At 40.0% G+C, this 23,547-nt stretch overlaps 1 protein-coding gene across 1 annotated transcript; it reads left to right on the plus strand.

Annotated features, from left to right (window-relative positions):
* The first annotated feature begins 469 nt into the window (after window positions 1-469).
* Window positions 470-23,023, plus strand: slc17a6a (solute carrier family 17 member 6a). The gene is made up of 12 exons (XM_088340055.1): window positions 470-1,024; window positions 2,179-2,434; window positions 2,546-2,664; window positions 11,167-11,281; window positions 13,215-13,302; window positions 13,421-13,507; window positions 14,801-14,943; window positions 15,030-15,179; window positions 18,034-18,166; window positions 18,240-18,350; window positions 19,875-20,002; window positions 21,476-23,023. The coding sequence occupies exons 1-12, from the start codon at window positions 936-938 to the stop codon at window positions 21,803-21,805; spliced, it is 1,749 nt and encodes a 582-aa protein (XP_088196181.1). The 5' UTR covers window positions 470-935; the 3' UTR covers window positions 21,806-23,023.
* Window positions 23,024-23,547: the final 524 nt, after the last annotated feature.

A 23,547-nucleotide genomic window follows, 5' to 3' on the forward strand; every position in this document is an offset into this window, starting at 1 on the left:
GCTGCATCGACTCGCTACAACGGGTCAGGTGTATCGACATTTCGTTCTGTGTACATTGTTACAAAGAATGACAATACAAAGGAAATTATTATTATTATACAACCTAATACTAATTTGGTTTTTTTTTTAAATTTTATGGTTGATGTATACCCTAGTTTTGTAATATATTGAGTTACTTTGTTCAACATAATATGGAGATAATACATAAATGCTGTTATAGATTATAAAATATTTATTAAGCACATTAAACACAATCCCCACAAAAACACGATTAATAAATATTATTTTCATTCAATAAGGTCAATCAATCAACTCCCAAAAAATGCATGCTGCATTTATGATGCATGTGCGGATATCTTCGATTTGGATTGTCAAAGGTGTGCACAGGAAACGTCAGCATCGCTTTTTCGATCTCTGTGAGTCATAGTTACTCATCGTTCGACCACCTTCGTCAGCAGGGGATGGGGGCGCTTAAATAGCCTACTCGACGTGAAAAATCGCTTCACGAATGGGCGGGGCTTCCTTTGCACACAGGTGGTGCGCTTTTTCTCTGTCCCTGGTGCTGAAAGCTTCTCCCACTCCGGACGCAGACCTCCAAGCACCAGCCGCAATATAACCCACCACTCACCCACTCTTAACGTGTCACGTTTTTTCCCCACACCAGCACTTGGATTTTTAGAAAAAAAATGGCACTGCGTGGATTAAGACACTGCGCAAGGCAAAAACGGAATTACAGGAGCGCCGCTTTGTGACTGCAAATCTTTGCACGTTTTGGTCCACTCCTAAGTCCGCCTCTGGCATCGGATCTCCAGGATAACCGGACCTTTCTTTTAGGAAGGAGCACAAGGAATTATTTGGATTATTTTCTGCAATATGAACTCCCTTTTATTCTAAAGTAGAACAAATCGTGCTGATCGTAAATTTTGGAGGGCAAAATGGAGCCTGAGAGGAACGAGGGAGGAATTCCAAAGATGAAAGAAGGACTAAAACAAATGGCAGGGAAGGCCCTCGGAAGTCTGTACAGGTAAGGGGCGTTTAAATCAAGGACATGAGTTTGCTTTTGGAATTGATGCGGGGATAGCACATTTTTGAAGTGATCACAAAAATTGGTGGAGACAAAACGCATGTTTTTAAAGAAATCACATCAAATTGGTGGGGACAAAATAATGATTTCGTACTAGTGGGGACACGTCCCCTCGTCCATTGTTTTATATTTTAAATCAATCTAATTCATTGTTTTTTTAGGGGTGTAGAAAAATATAGATAAACCTGCACAATTCGTCAATGAAATTAGGAAAGCCTACTACATGGGAACAATCATTTATGGGATAAACGTCAGGATGGAAAGCAGACGAATATTTAAGAATAATAAATTCCCAGGAGAAAGAGACCCCCCCCTTTTTTCTTGAGGCTGTGCGTTTTTAATTGATGACCGAAAAACGCGCAGTCGTGACATCAAGTCTGCCATGATTTCTATTACCGTTTTCACCCGTGTGTATTAATTTTAATTTTAATTCGACGTTGTATACATTTTAGTCAGAATTGTACATACAGACATAAAAGTAAATGGATTTCAAATACAATGATACTTTTTTAAACATTATAAACCGAATAAATGTTTTCCCCCCTGAAAATATGAGCACCACAGACATACTATAATCGAAATATTTTTTCTAGTTTTTTTTTGCAGCCAAGCACCCCCCAAGAAACGTGATTCAAAGGTGGGCAAAATCCACCGAATAGGCCCATTTTCCTCTTGGGCCCGCACATTTTCGCTTTTGCTGTATTATAAAGACATTGTCGTTCACATTAACAAACAAAAAAAACATTTTAAGAGCTATGATCAAGAAAAGACGTGTTTAGAAAAATAGAGAGTAACAAAGAAATACCGCAGTGGATTTATTATTGCTGCAATGCGGTTTGAAGGTCATTGCTTTCCTTTGAGGAAAAAAAAACGGAACTCTCCGTTCTTGGAGAGATTTCTTGTGATTGTGCAGTATTAAAGAATGCACATTTTGTTGCATTTTTCCTGTAGCCTATTTTCCAGGTTATTTAGTAAACAGTGTGTCCGAGCATTATAAATGTGCATGCAAGAGAACGCTAATTCCTCCATTTACTTCGTTTCCACCCCAACGTTTTCTTTCTTTTATAACCGACCCGGGCATATTTTGCATGCAGGCGCATGGAAAAGCCTCAGCAGACCAGCGAGGCCATCGAACTGACCGAGGACGGTCGGCCCCAGGCCGAGCAGGGCCCCAGGGGGCCCCTGTGCGACTGCACGTGTTTCGGACTCCCGCGCAGGTACATCATCGCGATGTTGAGCGGCCTTGGCTTCTGCATCTCTTTCGGCATCCGCTGCAACCTGGGCGTGGCCATTGTCAGCATGGTTAACAACAGCACCATCCACCAGAACGGAAAAATCATCATCAAAGAGGTGCGTGTGGGGGAAAGACCCCGGCCCTCCCCAACCAGAGTTCACGGACACCTTGGGGGAATCCGTTCCTTTGTAAATCACTGTCGTTTTTTGTGTGTGTGTTTTTGATAGAAAGCTAAATTTAACTGGGATCCCGAGACTGTGGGGATGATCCATGGCTCCTTCTTCTGGGGTTACATCGTCACTCAAATTCCAGGGGGATATATTTCATCCAGACTGGCTGCTAACAGGTCATTTGTTGTTTTTACATGGTATCATTGTCAAATGAAGTACAATCAGCTAATGAATTGCCCCTCAAAGTGCGGTATCTCTAAACATGCAGTGTATAATAAGAAAATAAAAATCCAGAAACACTAAATACACAAACACACACAATGGATAAAATGAAATAAAAACGAAATTAATAATGAAACAAATAGAGTTATGAAATAAATACACTTATGGCAAGGCACAGACAAACCATGTGTGGAAAAGGACCTTGGGATAGCCCATCCACACTGACATGGATGGCCTAAGGAATGGCTTTTCAGCCATCGGTGTGCTCCCACATGAGGAAAACACTGAAATGATAAAATTAAGAAAAAAAAAAGAATGACTAGGGTAAAATTATAAACACTAAAACATAAAAAGAATCAAATTCAGCATATTCTGTATAATTAACTATAACAAGTATGTCATTTACTTGTCCTGTCTGTGTCTTTTTATTGAGGCGAGGAATTAGTGAACCAAAATGTTGAGCAACAATGATCGAAAGGAAAAGAATCGAAGACGCACAACTTTAAAGCCTTGAATTAACCTATTTTAAGATTCGAAACAAAAATGAGTTTTTATACTTAAAAGTTAGGAATTTAATATGTATTCTTTACGTTTTGGAAAACGTCAAGTAAGTTTGTGTCTTTGTGTTTGTGTGTATTTTTCTTACATAAAACTACAAAAAGAATCATTCTAAAAGACTACTTCCAACCATTACTCGATTTCTGAGTGGTCATTGTTACCAATACCTGACACCGATACAACTTCAACTGTCATTTTCCTATCTTTCCACCCAAAAAAACTAATATGTTTTAAGGAATGTTAAATAATCTTAATACAATATTTGTATTCAAAATAATAGCAAAATATTTATGTCATATTTTTCTACTCACTAGATCTTTATTGTAAAATGGCCATTTGTACAGTTCTGAGTACATTTTTAAAGTATCAGTATCAGCTCCACTACTAAAACTCGGTATCAGAATTGATAAAGATGTGGGATGACCACATATTACTGTACGGAATAAAATGTATCGTAATAGAATAGAGTGGTTTGATACAACTCTAATTCAGACTGTGACTTGATCATTGAGCGGTCGGTGTTACCGTTACTAAACACTAATACCAATTGAAATGTCACTTCACACAAATACTGATAAGTTTCAATAAATATTCATAAATCACAACACAATCTCTATACTTGAAATGTGAAATTAATGAAAATATTATGTTCTATTTTCTTAACCTTGATTGAAAATGCTGACTAGAACACAGCGGATGTTAGAATCACAGTCATGAGTACATTAAAAAAAAAACAGGTATCGCGATCACGATTCGCCTATAGAAAGTACCGTAAATTCCAGACTATAGAGCGCACCTGATTATAAGCCGCACCCACCACATTTTAAGAGGAAAACCGATTTTGTACTTACACAAGCCGCACCTGTATATAAGCCGCATGCTCCCACATAAACACAAAATTAACCCAAACCCGACTTTAAGTCCCGCGATTGAAACTAAATGTCCTTCATTAAAGTACACAGTCCAAAAATCACAGCCGGCAAAATGAACGGAAAATGATAGCGGTACTTAAGGTTTGATGCAGACCTGCAGAGTCCTGGTCCCGTTGAAAGTAATCCAAGGAAAAAAGTGTATATTTCCAAAGGTAAGGATGGGAAGAATATATATCCACTAAATATATATCTCCCAACGGACAGACCTTTTCGTTTCATAAATCTAAGACACCACGACGGTCCTCCTTTGAAATACGGAATTTTCTTTTCGGTGGCGATCGTTTTTGCTTTCAGTCTGACCTGCACAGACGAAGCACCTAAGCCATCTGCTCTGTGTGTTCACCCAGTCTTCTAGAAGGTCTTCCAGTTCGGGCCACCTAGTTTTATTACCTCAGAAAGCTTTTTTTGCCTTTTTACATTTCTCCAGTTCTTCCCGCTGCCGTTTCCAGCATCTCACCATTGATTAAGTTTACGTGCAGTAGCTGTTTCCTTCTTTATCGGACTGCTCGATTGCTTTTAGCTTGAAATCTGCGTCATGTGCCTTTCTTTTTGCATTTTGCATGATGAGGGTATGTTTACGCTAATCTAATTTATGCACAAGCCAAGAAGTTGCAGTCTTCCTCGGCGCATATATTCCACCGGTCTAAATCTTACCTTTTGTACTCAAGCGCCGCTGGCGGCCGCTAGAAAAATTACATAAATTGGCCGCATCACTGAATAAGCCGTAGGGTTGAAAGTTTGGAAAAAAAAGTAGCGGCTTATAGTCCGGAATTTACGGTAATCGTCTTTATTGCAGTTGTAAACAACATAGTGAAAACAGAAATCAGACATGGCACTCCAAGATAAAGACGTAATAAAGACTTAAAAGATTAAAATGAGATCAAAAGAAAGTCTGTATAAATGGAGATTGTGCTTGCAGACTGGCCTAAGTTGTAATAATCGTGCAATAAAACGTAAATGATCTGCATTTATATAGCGCTTTTCAAGTCAATGAAGACCCCCCAAAGCGCTTTAAAATGTGCTTCTCATTTACCCATTCACACACACACCCACACACCAATAGGGAGTCGGCCATGGAAGGCGCCTACCTGCTTATTGGGGTCCTTAGGGGTTCAGTGTCTTGCCCAAAGACACTTCCACATAGAACACGGAGGAGCTTGGAATCGAACTTGTGACCTCTTGATCCCAAGACGAGTGCTCTACCTCCTGAGCTAATGCAATGCATCTTAATTCCCAAACAAGTCGATAAATAAGATATGAATACACATTTTTCTATACAACTTCCAGGATATATTTCTTTCACAGTCTTGCGCTCTTGTTTAGGGTTGTTATAGCACTGGGGATGAAACTATCTGTAGTAGGAATTAAGAGTTGGGATTCTTCCAGTGATTAACAATTTACTAATTACTATAGATGTAAGGACAGGAACCCCATGGTTATTCTGTTTCAACTAGAGATCTGGTTATTATTATTATAAAAAGGATCAAATTACTAAAATCATATACAGGACTGTCTCAGAAAATTAGAATATTGTGATAAAGTTCTTTATTTTCTGTAATGCAATTAAAAAAACAAAAATGTCATACATTCTGGATTCATTACACATCAACTGAACTATTTCAAGCCTTTTATTATTTGAATATTGCTGAATTTGGCTTACAACTGAAAAAAACTCAAAAATCCTATCTCAAAATATTCCTCAGACCAAGTAAAAAAATAATTTTATAACAGCAAAACTAAATCAAACATTTGAAAATGTCCATTGATGCACTCAGTACTTGGTTGGGAATCCTTTTGCACGGATTACTGGATCAATCCGGCGTGGCATGGAGGCAATCAGCCTGTGGCATTGCTGAGGTGTTATTGATGCCCAGGATGCTTCGATAGCGGCCTTCAGCTCATTTGCATTTGTAGGTCTGGTGTCTTTCATCTTCTTCTTAACTATACCCCACAAATTCTCAATGGGGTTCAGGTCAGGGGAATTAGCAGGCCAATCAAGGGGTCAGTGCACCAGTTACTGGTGGTTTTGGCACTGTGGGCAGGTGCCAGATCATGCTGGAAAATGAAATCCTCATCTCCATAGAGCTTTTCAGCAGATGGAAGCATGTAGTGCTCTAAAATCTCTTGGTACACAGTTGCATTTACTCTGGACTTGATGAAACACAGTGGACCAACACCAGCAGCTGACATGGCTCCCCAAACCATTGCTGACTGTGGGAACTTCACACTGGATTTCAAGCAACTTGGATTTTGCTCCTCTCCAGCCTTTCTCCAGACTCTGGCGCCTTGACTTCCAAATGAAATGCAAAACTTGCTTTCGTCTGAAAAGAGGACTTTGGACCACTCTGCAACTGTCCAGTGCTTCTTCTCCATAGCCCAAGTCAGACGCTTCTTCCGTTGTCTTGAGTTCAGAAGTGGCTTGACCATGGGAATACGGCTATTGTAGTCCATTTCCCGGACACGTCTGTGAACTGTGGCTTTTGATACCTGGACTCCAGCTTCAGCCCACTGTCTTTGAAGCTCCCCCAAATTCTGGAAGCGGCTCTTCTTCACAATTTTGTTAAGGCTGCGGTCATCTCTCTTGGTTGTGCGGCGTTTCCGGCCACATTTTTCCCTTCCAACAGACTTTTTGTGGATATGCTTTGAAACTGCACTCTGTGAACAGCCTGCTCTTTGAGAAATTTCTTTTTGTGTCTTACCCTCCTGATGGAGGGTATCAATGATGGTCCTCTGGACAGCAGACAGATCAGCAGTCTTCCCCATACTTGTGATTTAGTTTACTGAACCAAGCTGAGTGTTTTTAAGGCTCAGGAAACCCTCGCAAGGTGTTTCGAGTTAATTAGATGATTCAGGTGATTAGTTGAATAGCCTACTTGTATACTTTTTCATGATATTCTAATATTTTGAGATAGGATTTTTGAGTTTTCTTAAGCTGTAAGCCAAATTCAGCAATATTAAAATAATAAAAGACTTGAAATAGTTCAGTTGATGTGTAATGAATCCAGAATGTATGACATTTTTGTTTTTTTAATTGCATTACAGAAAATAAAGAACTTTATCACAATATTCTAATTTTCTGAGACAGTCCTGTACATAGTATTGTATATTGTCGCTGCATGTTAAAAAAACTCAATTTTAGGTCGTTTTTTATATATTTTTTGCAATAACAGAGTGTTTACAGTGTTAAACAAGCAAAAAAAGGACACTGAAAATACAGCCACCTACATGCGCTGTCTAAAGTATATGCTTCACGTTCATCGTGCCGCTCCAGTTACACCAAATGTTCTTTGAGAAATACACACACCCACACTTGTTCCATGCAAGCTAAACAATAGAAATGTCCGCCATATTGTCTCTGGCTTGCCCCTTGAAAGGAAGCCCGAGCTCCCAGTTGATAAAAGTGAGAATTTGTCGACCGACCGGCCTCCCGCCAGGCGTGCCTCCAGCCTCCCTCCTTGTTAATGAGCTCCCTTGGGAGACGGCGTGCCTAATCCTTTATGTTCACGTGTAGGCATGGAGACCGCACCAGCCCGGGCCCCGTGTGAAATGTGGCTACCGCTAATAGCTGCTGGATGATACCCACCCTTGCTGTGTGTTTTCTACCATACATTCAACATTCAAATCTAATCAGAATTTCTTTGCAGAGATATTTTCAGGCAACGGATTGACATTCAAAGTGCTGTATGAAAACATTCAGTCTAGAGACACACACAATAGTTAAAATTAGATCAAAAGAATAATAATTTAAAAAAATACAATTATGGCAAGGCACAAACTAATTGTATGAGAAGAGGGACATAAGGGAGCCTCATTCTCACTGATTCCCATGGCGGCAGATGACCGCAAGAAGGATTTTCAGCCATCAAACCACACCCTACCTGCGTAGAGAACACCCCTCCCTCCCAAAAAAACAAAAACAAAAAAACCCACAGTACTAAGACGTAAAAATATGAAATAGAAAGCAAAATATGTCGCAGTAAAAGGTCATAAGTGTCAGGACCAGAACAGAGACAGGACCCATTCGCGTAACATTTCTCACAGTTTTATTGGGAAGAAGGGAAAGGAGTGCACACACGATCCTGAGATCGCTGGTCGTGGGGAGTAGGTTGCTCAGACACGGAAGTGGGATTTCTGTGGCGAGCGATGGAGGTGTCGGGAACTGGAAAAAAAAACGTGTCAGTAGCCGGGATAGAAGAGCATAAATGTGATCGGGATCGGAAACAAGTCGAAAGCCAGGAGAGGAGAGTAGACGTGGTCGAGAACAAAAACGGATCGTTATTCGGGACGGGAGAACAGACGTGGTCGAGATAAAAACAGGTCCTAATTCGGGACGGGAGAGCAGACGTGGTCGAGATCGAAACAGATCGTGACGAGAGACAAACAGGAGCCACAAACAGGCGGAAAAGGATTTGCCGTGTAAAAACAGAGATTCGCAGACGAACCGACAAAAGGGGACTGACAGGACAGAGTTTAAATACTGACAGGGAACCAATCTGTCAACAAGCTGCAGCTGGCGCCACACGGGAGGGGCCAATTGGGCGCCCTGGCAACCGTGACAATAAGTAATCAATTAAAAGCTGTCACATATTGTGGAGGTGGACCCAAACGAAGGGAAGCCAAAATGGAGGCAGATGTGCTCAACTAAAGGGAGAACAAAGTAACAAACAAACAAGGGGTTACAAAACAAAAAATGTCCAATCAAAACCAAACCTGACTTGATGATGGAAGACAGCAGAAATGACATGGATGTGGCAACCAGGATGACAATGGCCTGGAAAATGCAACGACCCGATGCAAAGCGCTGTCCTTACGGTCAATATAAAGTTGGTTCCTATAACAACAAACTAGTAGAGGGAACTCTTGATTAATCACTAAAGCTCAAAACAGCTCATTGTAGGAAAAACCTTAATTTGCGTAGTGGACAAAGGTCAAAACATAGTAATTTTTTGTCTGGTACTGTAAATCCCTTTTGTGGTGTAGGGCAACCCCATGTTGAACAACAGTAACTATATATAGTTTACAAAATTGTTTCAGTCTTTAAAAAAAGCTGTTTATTTGTAAACAGCCTGAAAAAGAATTGCCACACGTGTACACAAATATTCCAACTCAAACAACAGGCATATATTCTTTATCCTCAGCAAGAGGTTTCATTTAACACAGACCTGGGCACTGAGGTCCCCACATCCTGCATGACTTTGGAGGTTACTCTCTTCAACTCAGGTGACACAAAAACTATAAGCTTGTTAGCAACCTGCAGGACCTTGGATTCACCTGTATTGGAGCAGAGGAACCTCAAAAACCAGGTAGGACATGCAGCCCACGAGGACCGGAGTGCCCAGTTCTTATTTAACAGAATCTATATCTGTCATGAACCGGAACAGGATCAGGACCCAAATGGGTGACGTTTCTCAAGCCTTATATTTTACGGGGAATGGGGAGTCATGCACGTTAGGCAGCAGTCTGGCATGGAATGACAGGAAGCTAGACCCTCGAGATCGCTACAAATTGCCCGAGCACATATCGGACATATACCGAACAAGACGGGACAGACAGGATTGATATTGAAACAGGGTATCAAAATTAAACAGGACAAACTACACAGGAACGAAAACTGGAGAGAATAATAAACAGGGCAAAATTAGACGGGAACGATACCGGACAGGAAACGCAGGCAGGAAACCGGACAGATTCAAAACCCACGTTTTGCGGGCAGAGGTTCATTGACCGAACGACAAAGAGCGAGTGAGAGCACTGAGCTTAAATAAAGGGGAAGCCTTTCTTTTACTTTTTAATCATCCAAGAAGCTGCGGTGCATTGTTTCTCCTGATGGTCCCATATTGGGCACCATGGCAACCGTGACAATATCTGTCAGTTCTGAAACATTTCAGAGACCGTGATACCTCGATCCTCGACTATAATTCGTTCGGGATCGGTGTTCGAGTACCGAAACAAATTTCCCATTGAAAGTAATGGTATTTGTTTTGATCTGTTCCTACAATTTAAAAGTACTCAAAATATTTAAAAAAACATGTACCTTAACAACCATAAAACCCCCCAAAATGCCTACCCAAACAACAATTAATATTTAAATGTGTAGGTAAAAAATATATTTTGATAAGAGATAAAAATACAAAAGAATCTTAATCATTTACTGTACCTTTGAGTAGAAGTTCAATGGCAGACAATTCTCACTCTTTACTTCTATTTCTTCTCCTTAACTCTTTTGGGACTCGTTGTTATTGGCAAAAGAGGCAATAAAACACAGAATCACAATACATTTTCAACACATGTTGTCGAATTGAGAAATAAGCTATCTGAACGGGATAGAGCAGCAAAAATGGCCGCTCATCTCATTCGGCTTAAGTGTTTTGGCTGTGTTCATGTTTGTCCAAAGTTCAAATTTTTCAAAGTAAAATGAATCATATTTTTTGGTCTGATACCAATTTCTTCGAATACAGAATCGTTTGAGTACCAAACTATCGCTGTACTTACTGCCCCCTGGTGGCCTAAAAACAGGAGTAAGATAATGCTCACTAAAGTCCAAAAAAAGCAGAAATGTCAAAAACTGTTAAAATCCTTTTCTGATACCTGGAAAGAAGTTGGAACTTCCAAATCCATTGGAGGCACTACAATCAAGACAAATACTATCAGGGTCACCCATGTGCCCCCCCAAAAACACCTTTCCCAGTCATAGATCATTAGGATTTTCTAGGAAAATTTTACCTGGCATGAGGAATCAGTCGCTTTAGATACCTTATCAGTTCTTCCAGATTACTTTTTAAAAGTAGCCTATAGATATGCAAATCACTGTGTGCCCTCATACATGACTGATTTTAAACCTATTTCTAACATTTACTACCTGGTAATAACATAATAATAACACAGTAACAATGATAAGTTGTTATATTACAAATGCATATGAAGAGTTTCACAGACCTTTCCCATTGTGCTGTGTTGTCCGTGCAGAGTTTTCGGGGCGGCGATCGTGCTGACCTCCACCTTGAACATGTTCATCCCATCCGCAGCCCGCGTGCACTACGGATGTGTCATCTTTGTGAGGATATTACAAGGCTTAGTTGAGGTATTCACCCCATTTTCCCCCCACGGACGAAAATGGTCATTATCAAGTGCCAGTGCTTTACCATTCTTAATTTAATCCCCTTTGATACTGTTATGGATCAATCCTTTCATAGTAGCAGTGTGCCAGAGCGGTCGACAATGAGAGTGGTCGACAAAACACTTATGTTTTAAATGGATTCGGTACGATCGGACTTACGGTTGTGTCGTTTTGTTAGGAAAATTGAATAGCGCTTGTTGACCGTGAGAGGACAGCTGTTTGCAGCTAGCCATCCACTTATTACTGCAAATAAAACATTAGCATTGGGTCCCGTCTCCCTTTGCAAGCCCCAGCAATTTGTGTCTATCAATAGTTGATTGTATGCCACTTAACAGCTAATGAAGATTTAATGACGATTTTTCTCCCTCCATCAAGTGGCAGTCTGTTTGAATTTGTTCGGATTCGCACTTCACCTATTAGTTTCCATTAGGGAGGTCAGCGACAACCGAGTCCCACTCTTGGTTATCAGTTACGATTTGTCTTTGGTATATTGTACCCTTAAATGTGAAAGAAGTGTGTTTTTTGTCTCTGTTATTTAAATTGTTTCTCAATATTCAATTCAAATGCTTTTAAAATAGTAATCATTTTGTAAATGTCAAAAAGAAATGTATTTTTTATTTCATGTAAGAAAAATACCACCAGGAATTATTTTTGGCAGAAATGTTTTTTTTTCTTATCCTCTTGAGGAAAGTAATTATGAAGGTACGGGTTTTTCACATGACAACCACACTATTCTTTAAATGTCGTAAAAATAAGTGATGTCAGTGACGTGCAGTTGGGGAAGGCAGGTGAAAATGTGCCTCAACTGTCATCATGGAAATATAGAATTAAAAATGTATTAGATTGTTATATTTGTTCAGTGTTAAAGTCACATATTTGGATTTTCTTTTTCAAAATCACAGAAAATCCACAAGTTAGGATTATATTAATACAATTAGTATGTAATGTTTTACTGTGCTGTGTGTCTGGAGATGCAAAGTGAGGCACGCAATTCTCTTGCCTCATGGCAGAGGGCGATTGTGAGACCAAATATTCTGATTTGTATTATTGTTTTAGCAAGCTAATAGCAAGTCAAGCCATGGTATATAGCACTGAAGACCTCTATGAATGCTTAACAATGTGCTTCATACTTACCCATTCACACACACACACACACACACACACACACACACACACACACACACACACACACACACACACACACACACACACACACACACACACCAAAACTGGGTAGTGTTGATAAGTATTAAAAAAAACACCAGTGGATTTGACCAATTTGACAATGGTGTTTTAACACCGCATATTGCAATTAATTCTAATCCCACTATTATATTTTGCTGTTTTTTATTGAAGGTTCTTAAAGTGTTTGTGTTTTTGCACCGCACATTCGGGTGTTATTTCAACACTTTGGGTACTGTTAATCAGAATACAATAAACCTCCTCTTCACTTGAGGACATTTGCTCATGAAGTTCAACTGTTTTAATCTCAGGGTCAAAATAACACTCAATTTCAAAAACACCGGAAAAGAAAAAAAAACAAGGGTAGGGTAAGTAGTAGAAGTACAACAATGCCTTCGTTTTAAAGAATGGGGGCATTTTTTAAAAAAAATATTTGAACCTTTGTACACAGCGAGAGGGCCCATCTGGACAAACTTGCATTAAGTTCCAGTTAATATAAGTGGTATTTTATCAACATTTAAATGAGGAGTGGTTTAAAGGCATTTACATGAGTGGAGGCTTCTTCTTACACATTTATAAAGGCTCACTTGTTGGTAGATTAAAATGAAGGCTAGGCCTTTAGAACTATCGTCTTTGTGTTGTGTTGACTTTGAGATTGATCTTTTCTTCGATGTACTATACTTTGAAAAGTGATCAGTGCCGTTTCTGTTTGTAGGGAGTGACTTATCCGGCATGTCATGGAATCTGGAGTAAATGGGCTCCTCCGCTCGAAAGGAGTCGTCTGGCAACTATCTCTTTCTGTGGTACTGTGCAAAGAGCAATTAGCGTGTCTGGAAATCCGTTTGACCTATTGCAAAAATATTGCGAGCCTTTAATGTGTGGAAGGCCGTCAGGGATGACATTCAATTTTGTTCTGTGCAGGATCCTACGCTGGTGCGGTCATAGCCATGCCTCTGGCTGGAATTCTGGTACAGTACACAGGATGGTCATCCGTCTTCTATGTGTATGGTTAGTGAATCTCATTTCAAATATTTTTAGTCGCTTTTCAATGATCAGTTTTGCAAATCAGTGACATGATCTGAACAGCAATTCATGAATAGTAAGAACGATTTTGTCCTCGGGCGGCAGCCCCACGGTGCAGAGGTTCAGGATTCTAGTCCAGCTTCTGCAACCTCCCTGTGTGGAGTTTGCATGTTCTCCCCCGTGCTTGCATGGGTTTCGTCCGGGCACTCCGGTTTCCTCCCTCATTCCAAAAACATGCATGTCAAGGTTAATTGGCCGGTCCAAATTGTTCCTAGGTGTGTATGAGCGAGCGAGTTGTCTGTCCCTGTGTGCCCTGCAACTGGCTGGCAACCAGTTCAGGGTGTCCCCTGCCCACTGCCCGAAGATAGCTGGGATGGGCTGCAGGACCCCTGCGACCCTACTGAGGATAAGCGGTGCAGATAATGGATGGATGGAATGGATTTTATCCTGGTTTGTTCAAACAAGTTGAAGTAAGGGTTTTACTCAAACCCTAGTGTGTGTTATACCCCTTGCTTCTTTGCGCTTCAGTTGTCGCTGGTTCACTCCTTTGCATGAAAAAACATTAGATGAAAAATGGACTGCATTTTATATAGCGTTTTTCAAGTCACTGAAGACCTCCCAAAGCGATTTACAGTGTGCTTCACACTTTCCTAATCACACACACATTCCAATATCACTCTTTCTTTCCTTTTATTTTTCCTTTTTTCTCTTCCTGCTTAGTCTCTCTCTCCTTCTCTTTATGTGTTTTTCTCTATTTTTCTCTCTCTGTTTCTGCATCAATATATCAAAAAGATTGAATAAAAAATATGTATTCTGCAGAACGTTTAGTCAAGTCAAGATTGAAGTCTATTAGCCATTCAACTTAAAATCAGAAAAAAAGATAAAAATGAAAAAAAAAACAAAAAAACAACAAATGCTCTACACATCACCGAGGAACGTTTCGGACAGCCAAGATTCAAGCTTATTGGCCAACACTCCTTGACTTGAGATCCCCGATTGGCAAATTCATGCTGGCTCATTAACATGATTTTTTTTCAAGACTGGAAGGTTTAGAAATTCATAATTATATATTGCACAACTCAAGATGCCATTTGAAGAAGCTGACATGTTTGGCCGCTATCTTATAACAACAGAAGCTAGAATGACTATTTGTTATACTACATATTCGCTCAAATAAAATCCCTTTTTAGCAATAGAACTTCAAAAAAACCAACCATGACAATACGGCTTCTTCCATTCCATACTTGTAGCTGCCATTGAACCTCTCAATCTTCACAGGTACCTTTGGTTTATTCTGGTACATATTCTGGGTCATGGTGTCCTACGAGAGCCCGGCCGAGCACCCGACCATCACGGAGGAGGAGCGTCGCTATATTGAGGAGAGCATCGGCGAAAGCGCCCAGCTGATGGGGGCCATGGAGGTCTCTCCATTTCGCTCCAGCCGAATGTTTACCTCTACATACAGAACATCTGATCACTGTGTAGTTTTTGTCATATTTTACCTCAGAAATTCAAAACCCCTTGGAGGAAGTTCTTCACCTCTATGCCCGTCTATGCAATCATTGTGGCGAACTTCTGCAGGAGTTGGACTTTTTACCTGCTGCTCATCAGCCAGCCCGCATACTTTGAAGAGGTCTTCGGCTTTGAAATAAGCAAGGTAAGGTTGGTGTTAAACCCAAAATAAAAACCATAGATCACTTTTTTCCCTTTTTGAGACTTATCTCTAGTGTTGGGCTCAAAAACTGTATTTGGTTAGAGCAATGGTTCCCAAACTTTTGTAGGCTGGCGCCCCCTTGTCTCCCCAGTGCATTACTAACTTTTGACTTCGTCTTTGGACTGCCGCCCCCCTGAGGCCCCCTACCGCCTTCTTCTTCCTCACGGCCCCCCCAGATCTTTCCACCGCACCAGGGGGGCGGTACCGCCCACTTTGGGAACCACTAGGTAGAGTTATTAGTTACTTCATATAAAATGTAATTCAGTTAACACCCAGATTACTGACAACAAAAGTGACTAGTTACAAATTACCGTATATACTGGTACTTGCATAGCAGCCAACCCCCTAGTATACTTTAAAATAGCCTCATAATAAAATAAATAGAACACAACATTTACACCTACTTGTGAAAACAGTGAATCCTTTATATTTTTAGGCTTAAGCAATTTTGAGAGCTGGCAAACAAATACTTTGTGAGACAGACCATATCCATTTTGTCACTTGGCTTCAAACCACTTAAAAATCTCCTCCTTTTCTGGGTACTGTCCAAGAGGTTTTAATTTGTTCTTCCAGGCATGGTGTATTTGCAAAAATATTTTAGACATGAAAAGATAGAAATATGTTTGCCCAATTGATTGGTTTATTGTTCCTGTATGAGATAAACCCCCCTTCCCACATGCTGCCTAACGCTGATGACACACAACCAAATATGCACATATAAGCTTACCCCTGATTTTTATATTATAAGTGTAAATTTGGCTTAGATGCAGGTATGTACAGTAGGGAGAATATCTGCATGAGGGGAAATTTAGCGCTGTCATACCCTGTGCTTGAGACTGCGCCATCACTGTATTAAGTTGTGCTTTGTAGTATAATATAAACATGCCCACCCTTCCAAGGATATATATATATATATATATATATATATATATATATACACGCACATACTTGTGAGTTATATTGTTTTATAATCATTGCTGCTAAATGTTATTGCACTTATCTTCATTGTACTATAGTTACAATGCACTACTCTTAAATGCATTATTATTATTATGATTATTATAACTAAGGCTAGTTTTCTGAGCACTATATTGTGTAATTATCTTTTTTTAGGCTTTTTCTTTCCTATCGTTTTTTATCACTTTTTTCTTCAAGTCTAGTCATTTCATTTGCAGAGAGTGTCAAAGGCCTGTACAGACTCTAATTAGACCATCAATAATTGTATTTATTACACCAAAAAGGGAAAAAAACACAATAGAAAAACTACAAAAATACTACTACTGGTGATACTCGTTCTCTCATTAGCTGCACCGCTTATCCTCAGGAGGGTCGCGGGAGTGCTGGACCCCATCCCAGCATTTATCGGGCAGTGGGCAGGGGACACCCTGAACTGGTTGCCAGCCAATCGCAGGGCACACAGGGACAGACAACTCGCTCACTCATTCACACCTAAGGACAATTTGGACCGGCCAAACCACCTGAAATGCATGTCTTTGGAATGTGTGAGGAAACCGGAGTGCCCGGAGGAAACCCATGCAAGCACGGGGAGAACATACAAACTCCGCACAGTAAGTCCGGTAGCTGGATTTGAACCCACACAGGAGGTTCCCAAGACCTTAGAACTGTGCCGCACACGCGCTAACCACTGCGCCGCCATGCTGCCTACTGGTGATACTATAATACAAAAATACCACTACAGAAATATTACATAACAACTAAAGAAATACTACAAAAATTCTACTTCGAAAAACCTACAAAAATACTATTAATACACGTTTTACCTTAAAGTGCCATGTCTAATCTTGTTGCATACAATGTTTCACAAAAATGATGTCGATGATAATGATGGCAATTCTAATTCTAATTATTCAGCAGTTGGAGAACATCGCCATTTATTATCTACATACAATAAGTAACGCAGTAACCCTCCATGTCATTACGACAGGTGAGTTGAAAAATGGTAATAAAGTGCCACAGAAAAATTAAGGGAGTTCCAGGAACGCTTTCCTTTGTCACGTGTGTCCCGACACATCTCTACTGAAACCGAAACACATTTGCAGTTGAAGCGCATATGAGATTTGTGGTGTCCTAATCAGTGCCAATCTCATCTTCTAACGGAATAATCTCACCCTTCGGATGGGAGACGAGCATGAATCAAGCTTGTCTGGCAGTTGTGATTGAGACTGACGAGGGGGGCGATTGCTGAGGATGATATACGGCCTGGACATTCGACCCCGGCATACACGTTCTCAGAGTCATCTTTCTTTTCTTTTCCATACAACAACAGTAATACTAGAGATATATTCAAAAATTTGATTCCATAAATAATACGGAAATACTACTGTAGGAATACTATCATGTGGTGCTATAGATAAAATAGACTGAACCATTTCAAGGCGGCGAAGTATTTACGACGCTGCGTTGTTCACATTTTCGTTTTTTTCCCTTTAAAAAAACAAAAGTTTTAAACATGCTGTTAATTTTGGGAGTGCTCTGGTTGAATTTGGGGGTGCTTGAGCACTCCTAAAAACTGGCTATTACGCCCATGGTTCGTTGGATTTGACAAGACCTTACAACCCGAGAACCACATCTTTAGCTGGCTGACGTCACAAGGTTTCTTCATTTTCCTCATGATGAGGTTTTTGAGTTTTTCCTTGCCCTCATGTAGGTTTTAGATCAGGGGATGGGGTCATAATAGTCTGTGGTTTGCAATAATATGTGGTCTGTGCAGCCCTTTGAGACTCTTTGTGATTAAGGGCTATACAAATAAACATGATTTGACATGTCTTATCCCCAGGTTGGAATCGTGTCAGCGCTCCCCCACCTGGTCATGACCATCATCGTTCCCTTAGGAGGCCAGTTAGCAGACTACCTGCGCACACATAACATCATGTCCACTACGACGGTCCGCAAGATCATGAACTGCGGAGGTGAGCTTTTGTTTTACCTGCACAAAGCCACGGCGTAATGCACTGGTCCATCTGAACGTCTGTATGGTTTTAGGATTTGGAATGGAAGCCACTCTCCTTCTTGTGGTGGGTTATTCACACAGCAAGGGCATCGCCATTTCCTTTCTGGTGCTGGCAGTGGGATTTAGCGGCTTTGCAATATCAGGTGAGCTTTGGAATACATCCGAGGTTTAAGGTAGAAGCAGAGAAGGTGAAAATGTAGAAATTCATTCACCGTACTTCTAAAAATCCGACAGTGATAATAACATTTATTAGGTTTATATCCTGGGAACAGTCAGAGTAAGATATCAATATAAGAAATGCAGTATACAGGTTTTCAGGGGCATGAAAACACGCGGAACCTTAAATACGCAAGACCGTGTTTTTTGGCAATCAATGTACACCTTGTTGAGAAACGAGATGAAGCAAAAAAAAACACACTTTCGGAGTTAAGAATAAAAAGAGTAAAAAAAAACTATTAATCTTCATAGATTGTGGTGAGGGACATTAATACAATTTTCTTATATTAAATGTAAAATTTTAAATTGGAAAATGATGTCGAAGTATTTGTGCAATGATGTTGCTCGTCCTCCGCCCATTCCAATAAATTTATTCCTAAACGATATCCGACAATTCCCATTGTCAAGGATCTAAATCGAAGACATGCTAATATAATATACCGAAAAATTTCGACTATAAGGCGCACCTGATTACAAGCCGCACCCTGTACATTTTTAAAGGAAAACCACTTTGTACATACATAAGATGTGTCTGACTATAAGCCTCATGTGCCCACATTTAAACAAAAGAAAGACGGTACACAGAAAGAGTTTTAATAATGTACAGTACCTTTACACCTTAACCTTCCAAATACGTGTGTGTATGATGTCACCAGTCACAGAAGTATGTCATGCTATATACAGTTTCCTGAAAAGCTTGAACTCTTGGGATTCTAGATTCAAAAATGATGGAAACATAACAATCAGTCTGAAACAAGAAACCCAAAAACTATAAAGCCAAGGTGACTCACCATCACATCCCCTGGCCGTCTTCAACTTCTTTTAATTTCCGTGTAAATTGCTTCGTTACATCAAGGACAATCTGTAGAATCCAACTGTGTAGAATATTTACTCCAAAATACGATTAAGCCAACAGATACATAGAAATCCGCCTTAAACATTTATGCTTCGTTAAGACATTGCTTCTTGTAAACCCTTTGTTTCACAACATTATTTCGGTTTACAAATGAAGAAAATCGAAAATGTATTCCTTATATGGTGGTCAGCCCTTCCCTTTTTATTGACACTTTTTTCATGATGAGGGTTTGTTCATGCTAGTTTAATTAATGAACAAAGCGCGAAGTTACATTAAACTTGCGTCTTCCTCGACACATATATATTCCACCAGTCTCACTCTCACCCTTACTGCTTGGGCGCCTTTGGCGGCCGTTAGAAAAAAAAGCATAAATTAGCCGCATCGTTGCATAAGCCGCACGGTTGAAAGTTTGGGAAAAAAATTGCAGCTTATTTTACGGTACATGCTTTGTCGATTACATTTTTTTGTGTCAAAAAGTTGTAGAAAAAAAACAACCTTATCAACCTGATGAGTAAATATTGATTGAATACTTTCTATTGTGCAATTCACACTCCTGTTTACAAGTGGTTTAAAATGTCACTACATACGTTTGTAGGTTTCAACGTCAACCATTTGGACATTGCTCCGCGCTACGCCAGCATCCTCATGGGCATCTCCAATGGTGTGGGCACCCTATCAGGGATGGTTTGCCCTCTAATTGTGGGAGCCATGACAAAGAATAAGGTGAGCATCCCCCCCACCTCTTCGTATAGATCAAAATGATAATAGGAATTGGGATAAGTTTTATTCAATTTTTATGTTTGAATGAAACTACTCTTCCACTTTAATAATTGTGATAACATCCAATTTGATGAGACGGTATTTAATGTTCATGTCATCAAGCGAACTAAGATTTTTGGTTTTGGAATGAATATGATTTTGTCTTATACGGATTTCTTACTGATACAGTATATTTCAATACATTTTTTTCCTACCTTAAGTGAAAATTATTATATTTAAATGTTTTTCTTTGGGCGTTGTTTACAAAATCTTGAAATTTAATCTCGTAACCCAATCTGCTACGCTCCCAGCCAAGCGAGATTTTGCATCGCTTATGCATTGGTTCTCATCCGTGACTACTTAAGATCAGGGGTCAGGAACCTATAAGTACATATGGCTCAGAGAACAAATTTGATTGATGCACAATTCCTCGTGGCGTTGCAAAATCAGGTGGTTAAAACCCAAATTTTGTACGTGTGAAGCCAGGCAACAACTAGCTACAGTCTACCATCAGAGTATAACACTAACATGCCCTGTTTTGGCAGTAGGTCCCTAAGATACCTTTTAAACCGAAGCTCATTAAACTATTTATGTTCACGGTTGAGATAATTTATGATGAGGACTTGCAGAGCATACTGCTACCTGAAAACGCCACCAAACCACCTAAGATCAAATTGATTGGGTGAGCAGTTGAGGTGGGCGGATCTCTGCACACAGAGCAAGGCATGCCATTCTCTATTGTTCAGTGTAGTCTGTGCCAAAGGTAAATATGACGATATCCTTATCGTTTGCAGTATTTCGTGACATTTTTCCAAAACAACTTTGCTTGCACATTGTTTTGAAACCATTATTCAGGACAAAATTGAGCCTCTCAAGTAATTGAGGGAGGAAGACTTTCGTATTGATGTCGGACACAGGCTCTGGCATTACAATTACTATTTCATAGATTTGATCAAATCATCAAATGACACAAATTGAAATTAAATGTGCTGAAGAATTAGCTTTTTTTCTGTGTGTTATGAGAATGTTGTAATATTAAAACTCCGGATCAATAGAGTAGCAGAATTTCTTTTCAGCTAGTTGTATGCATCGTCAGAATGGAAAGGTGCAAACATTTACACCTGAGTTAAAAACGGCACTTGTAATATTGATCGCTTGTTACAGTAAATAACACAATAATTCAGTTGTTGCTCAGTTTTCCGCCTGTTTGCCGGACTTATACACAAATGTCGCACCCTTGATCATTTTGAGTCCGAACAACAGCATCCAATGACTATCTTAATGTAAAGAAAGTCGACAAAAACTCACAAAACATTGCTACCGCTTTTTAGAAAAAATAAATAAAAATGTTGTGATTTTACAACGCTGTGTTTTATAGGGTTGAATCAATTCTCTGATTTAGTTGTGACAAGGTCCAACCCCTATTTCTTGTCCTAGACTCGGGAAGAGTGGCAGTATGTCTTCCTGATTGCATCGTTGGTGCATTACGGAGGCGTGGTCTTCTACGGGATCTTCGCCTCCGGAGAAAAACAGCCTTGGGCCGACCCGGAGGAGACGAGTGACGAAAAATGCGGCTTCATCAATGAGGACGAGTTGGCCGAAGAAACAGGTGACATCACGCAAGGTTATGGCGCAATGGGCGCCCCGGCCAAAAGCTACGGTGCCACCGCACAGCTCAATGGAGGATGGGTGCAGGACTGGGATAAAACGGAGGAGTATGTTCAAGAACCGTCCGGGAAGATGTACTCGGAGCGGGGGTACTCTTAAAAATACCATTATGTCCAATTTCCATCAAAAAATTGCACAATCAAACACCATAGATAGATGATTCCATTCCGAGCATTGTAAGTATAACCGCTGTTTTAGCTAAAGGGAAGTCCATGTTAGCTTCTCACACACTTCCAATTACATCTATAAGCAGCATAGAAAGGTTCTAAAACAAGCTATGTTGCAGTCTTAGGCACCTAAACCTCATCAGTTTACTTGAACAACTTGAGCCAGATAACACTGCAGAAGACCATTACGCAAGGTCTCCTATTGCACTGAAAGTATCACAAGAATCCTACAAAAAAAAAAAAGAATATATCCTGTTTTATGTACTGTATATACCTGTATACTGTTTCTGTGAGACTTGTGGATTTGGGTCGTTGATCTGTGTTTACCATTGATATAAAAAGGCCATATTTTTCATGGACAGCACCTTTTCAGGGAGATGTCTGCTTGCAAAAAAGGTCTCCCCGAGCGGGGCCAGTCATACTCTCGAAAATTGGGCAAGCGAACCTTAGGACCGTAGTGTTTATTGCATGACTTATCCCCATTCATCTGCCTGCCACCGTAAAAAAAAAGATAAACATTGTGCAGTGAGACGGTGGGACCAATCAGAAGCCTATGTTCAAGTTTGGTGCGCACTGCAATAAATCCTGTGTAACGGCTGCTACCCACTATCTTCTGTTTTCGTAACGTAACACTGGCTTGCTGTATCAATCTGTTCTTGTTTTGGAGTCATGTGCCGATAGACGATAAGGTGTGTGTTTTAAAACAATTTTACTCAATCCCCTGAGAACCCGGCTTCAGTGTTCATGGTGCTGACTTTTGACGGTGAGGAATGCAGTACAGTTTGTGGATGACTCGATGTTTTATGCTTGTTCTCGAACGAACCACTTTATGGACAGCCGAGTGGACCGCATTCACTCATAAAGCGCTCTTCCATTTGAATTTCTTTGCTACTTTGTCCAACTGTGTGAAATCTGCAAGAGTGTTTCAAATATATAAATATCTAAGAATGTTTAAGATGACCAAAATATGTTATCATGGCTTTGTGCCTAGAGTCAATGTAAACAGATGAATGTGATTTTATGGATACAAATACTGTGTTTATCAGAGAGGTATGTTGATGTTGAAAAGTACTATAAAATGACCATTTTATATACATATATATGTATATATAAATATATATGAACATAAAACAGAATATGGTACAACGCATGCTTTTGTAATCATGTTTTCATTCCATGAGGATGTTTCTTCAGGTGTTTAGCAACCACAACGGTTAAGCACCTGCACCAATCACTGTGCTGTGCTCCCATTTTCTTCATGTTTCTCATTAGTAAATCAATGATAAAAGTCTCTGGGGTCCAGAGCAATGTATCGAACTCGGTGGCTCGGTAATTGGTAGACGGAGGTAGGAAGAGCAACGTTAATGGAATGACTGGCGTTTGCATCTGAGCAAGAATCATTAATCTTCTATCCAATGACGATGCAGAATTTGGAATGGAAGCCACAATCTGCAAGAGAGGAAACTAAAGTGACGCACTTTCTGATTTTTGGCTTTTTAGGTGCACCCTTAAGTCCAGAAAATACGGTAAATATCTTACCAATGATCTTAATGAAATAAAGACAAGGTGTCTACAAAGTGTCTGGAAATAGATAAATCCATTCTGTGTAGTGTAGTTATGATGACTATCTTTAACGAAAGATTTGTGTATATTAGGTCCTCACACACTTCTATC

This window comes from Urocampus carinirostris, chromosome 7 (genome assembly GCF_059441175.1).
Source record: "Urocampus carinirostris isolate Australia breed hairy pipefish chromosome 7, RoL_Ucar_1.0, whole genome shotgun sequence".
NCBI lineage: Eukaryota > Metazoa > Chordata > Actinopteri > Syngnathiformes > Syngnathidae > Urocampus > Urocampus carinirostris.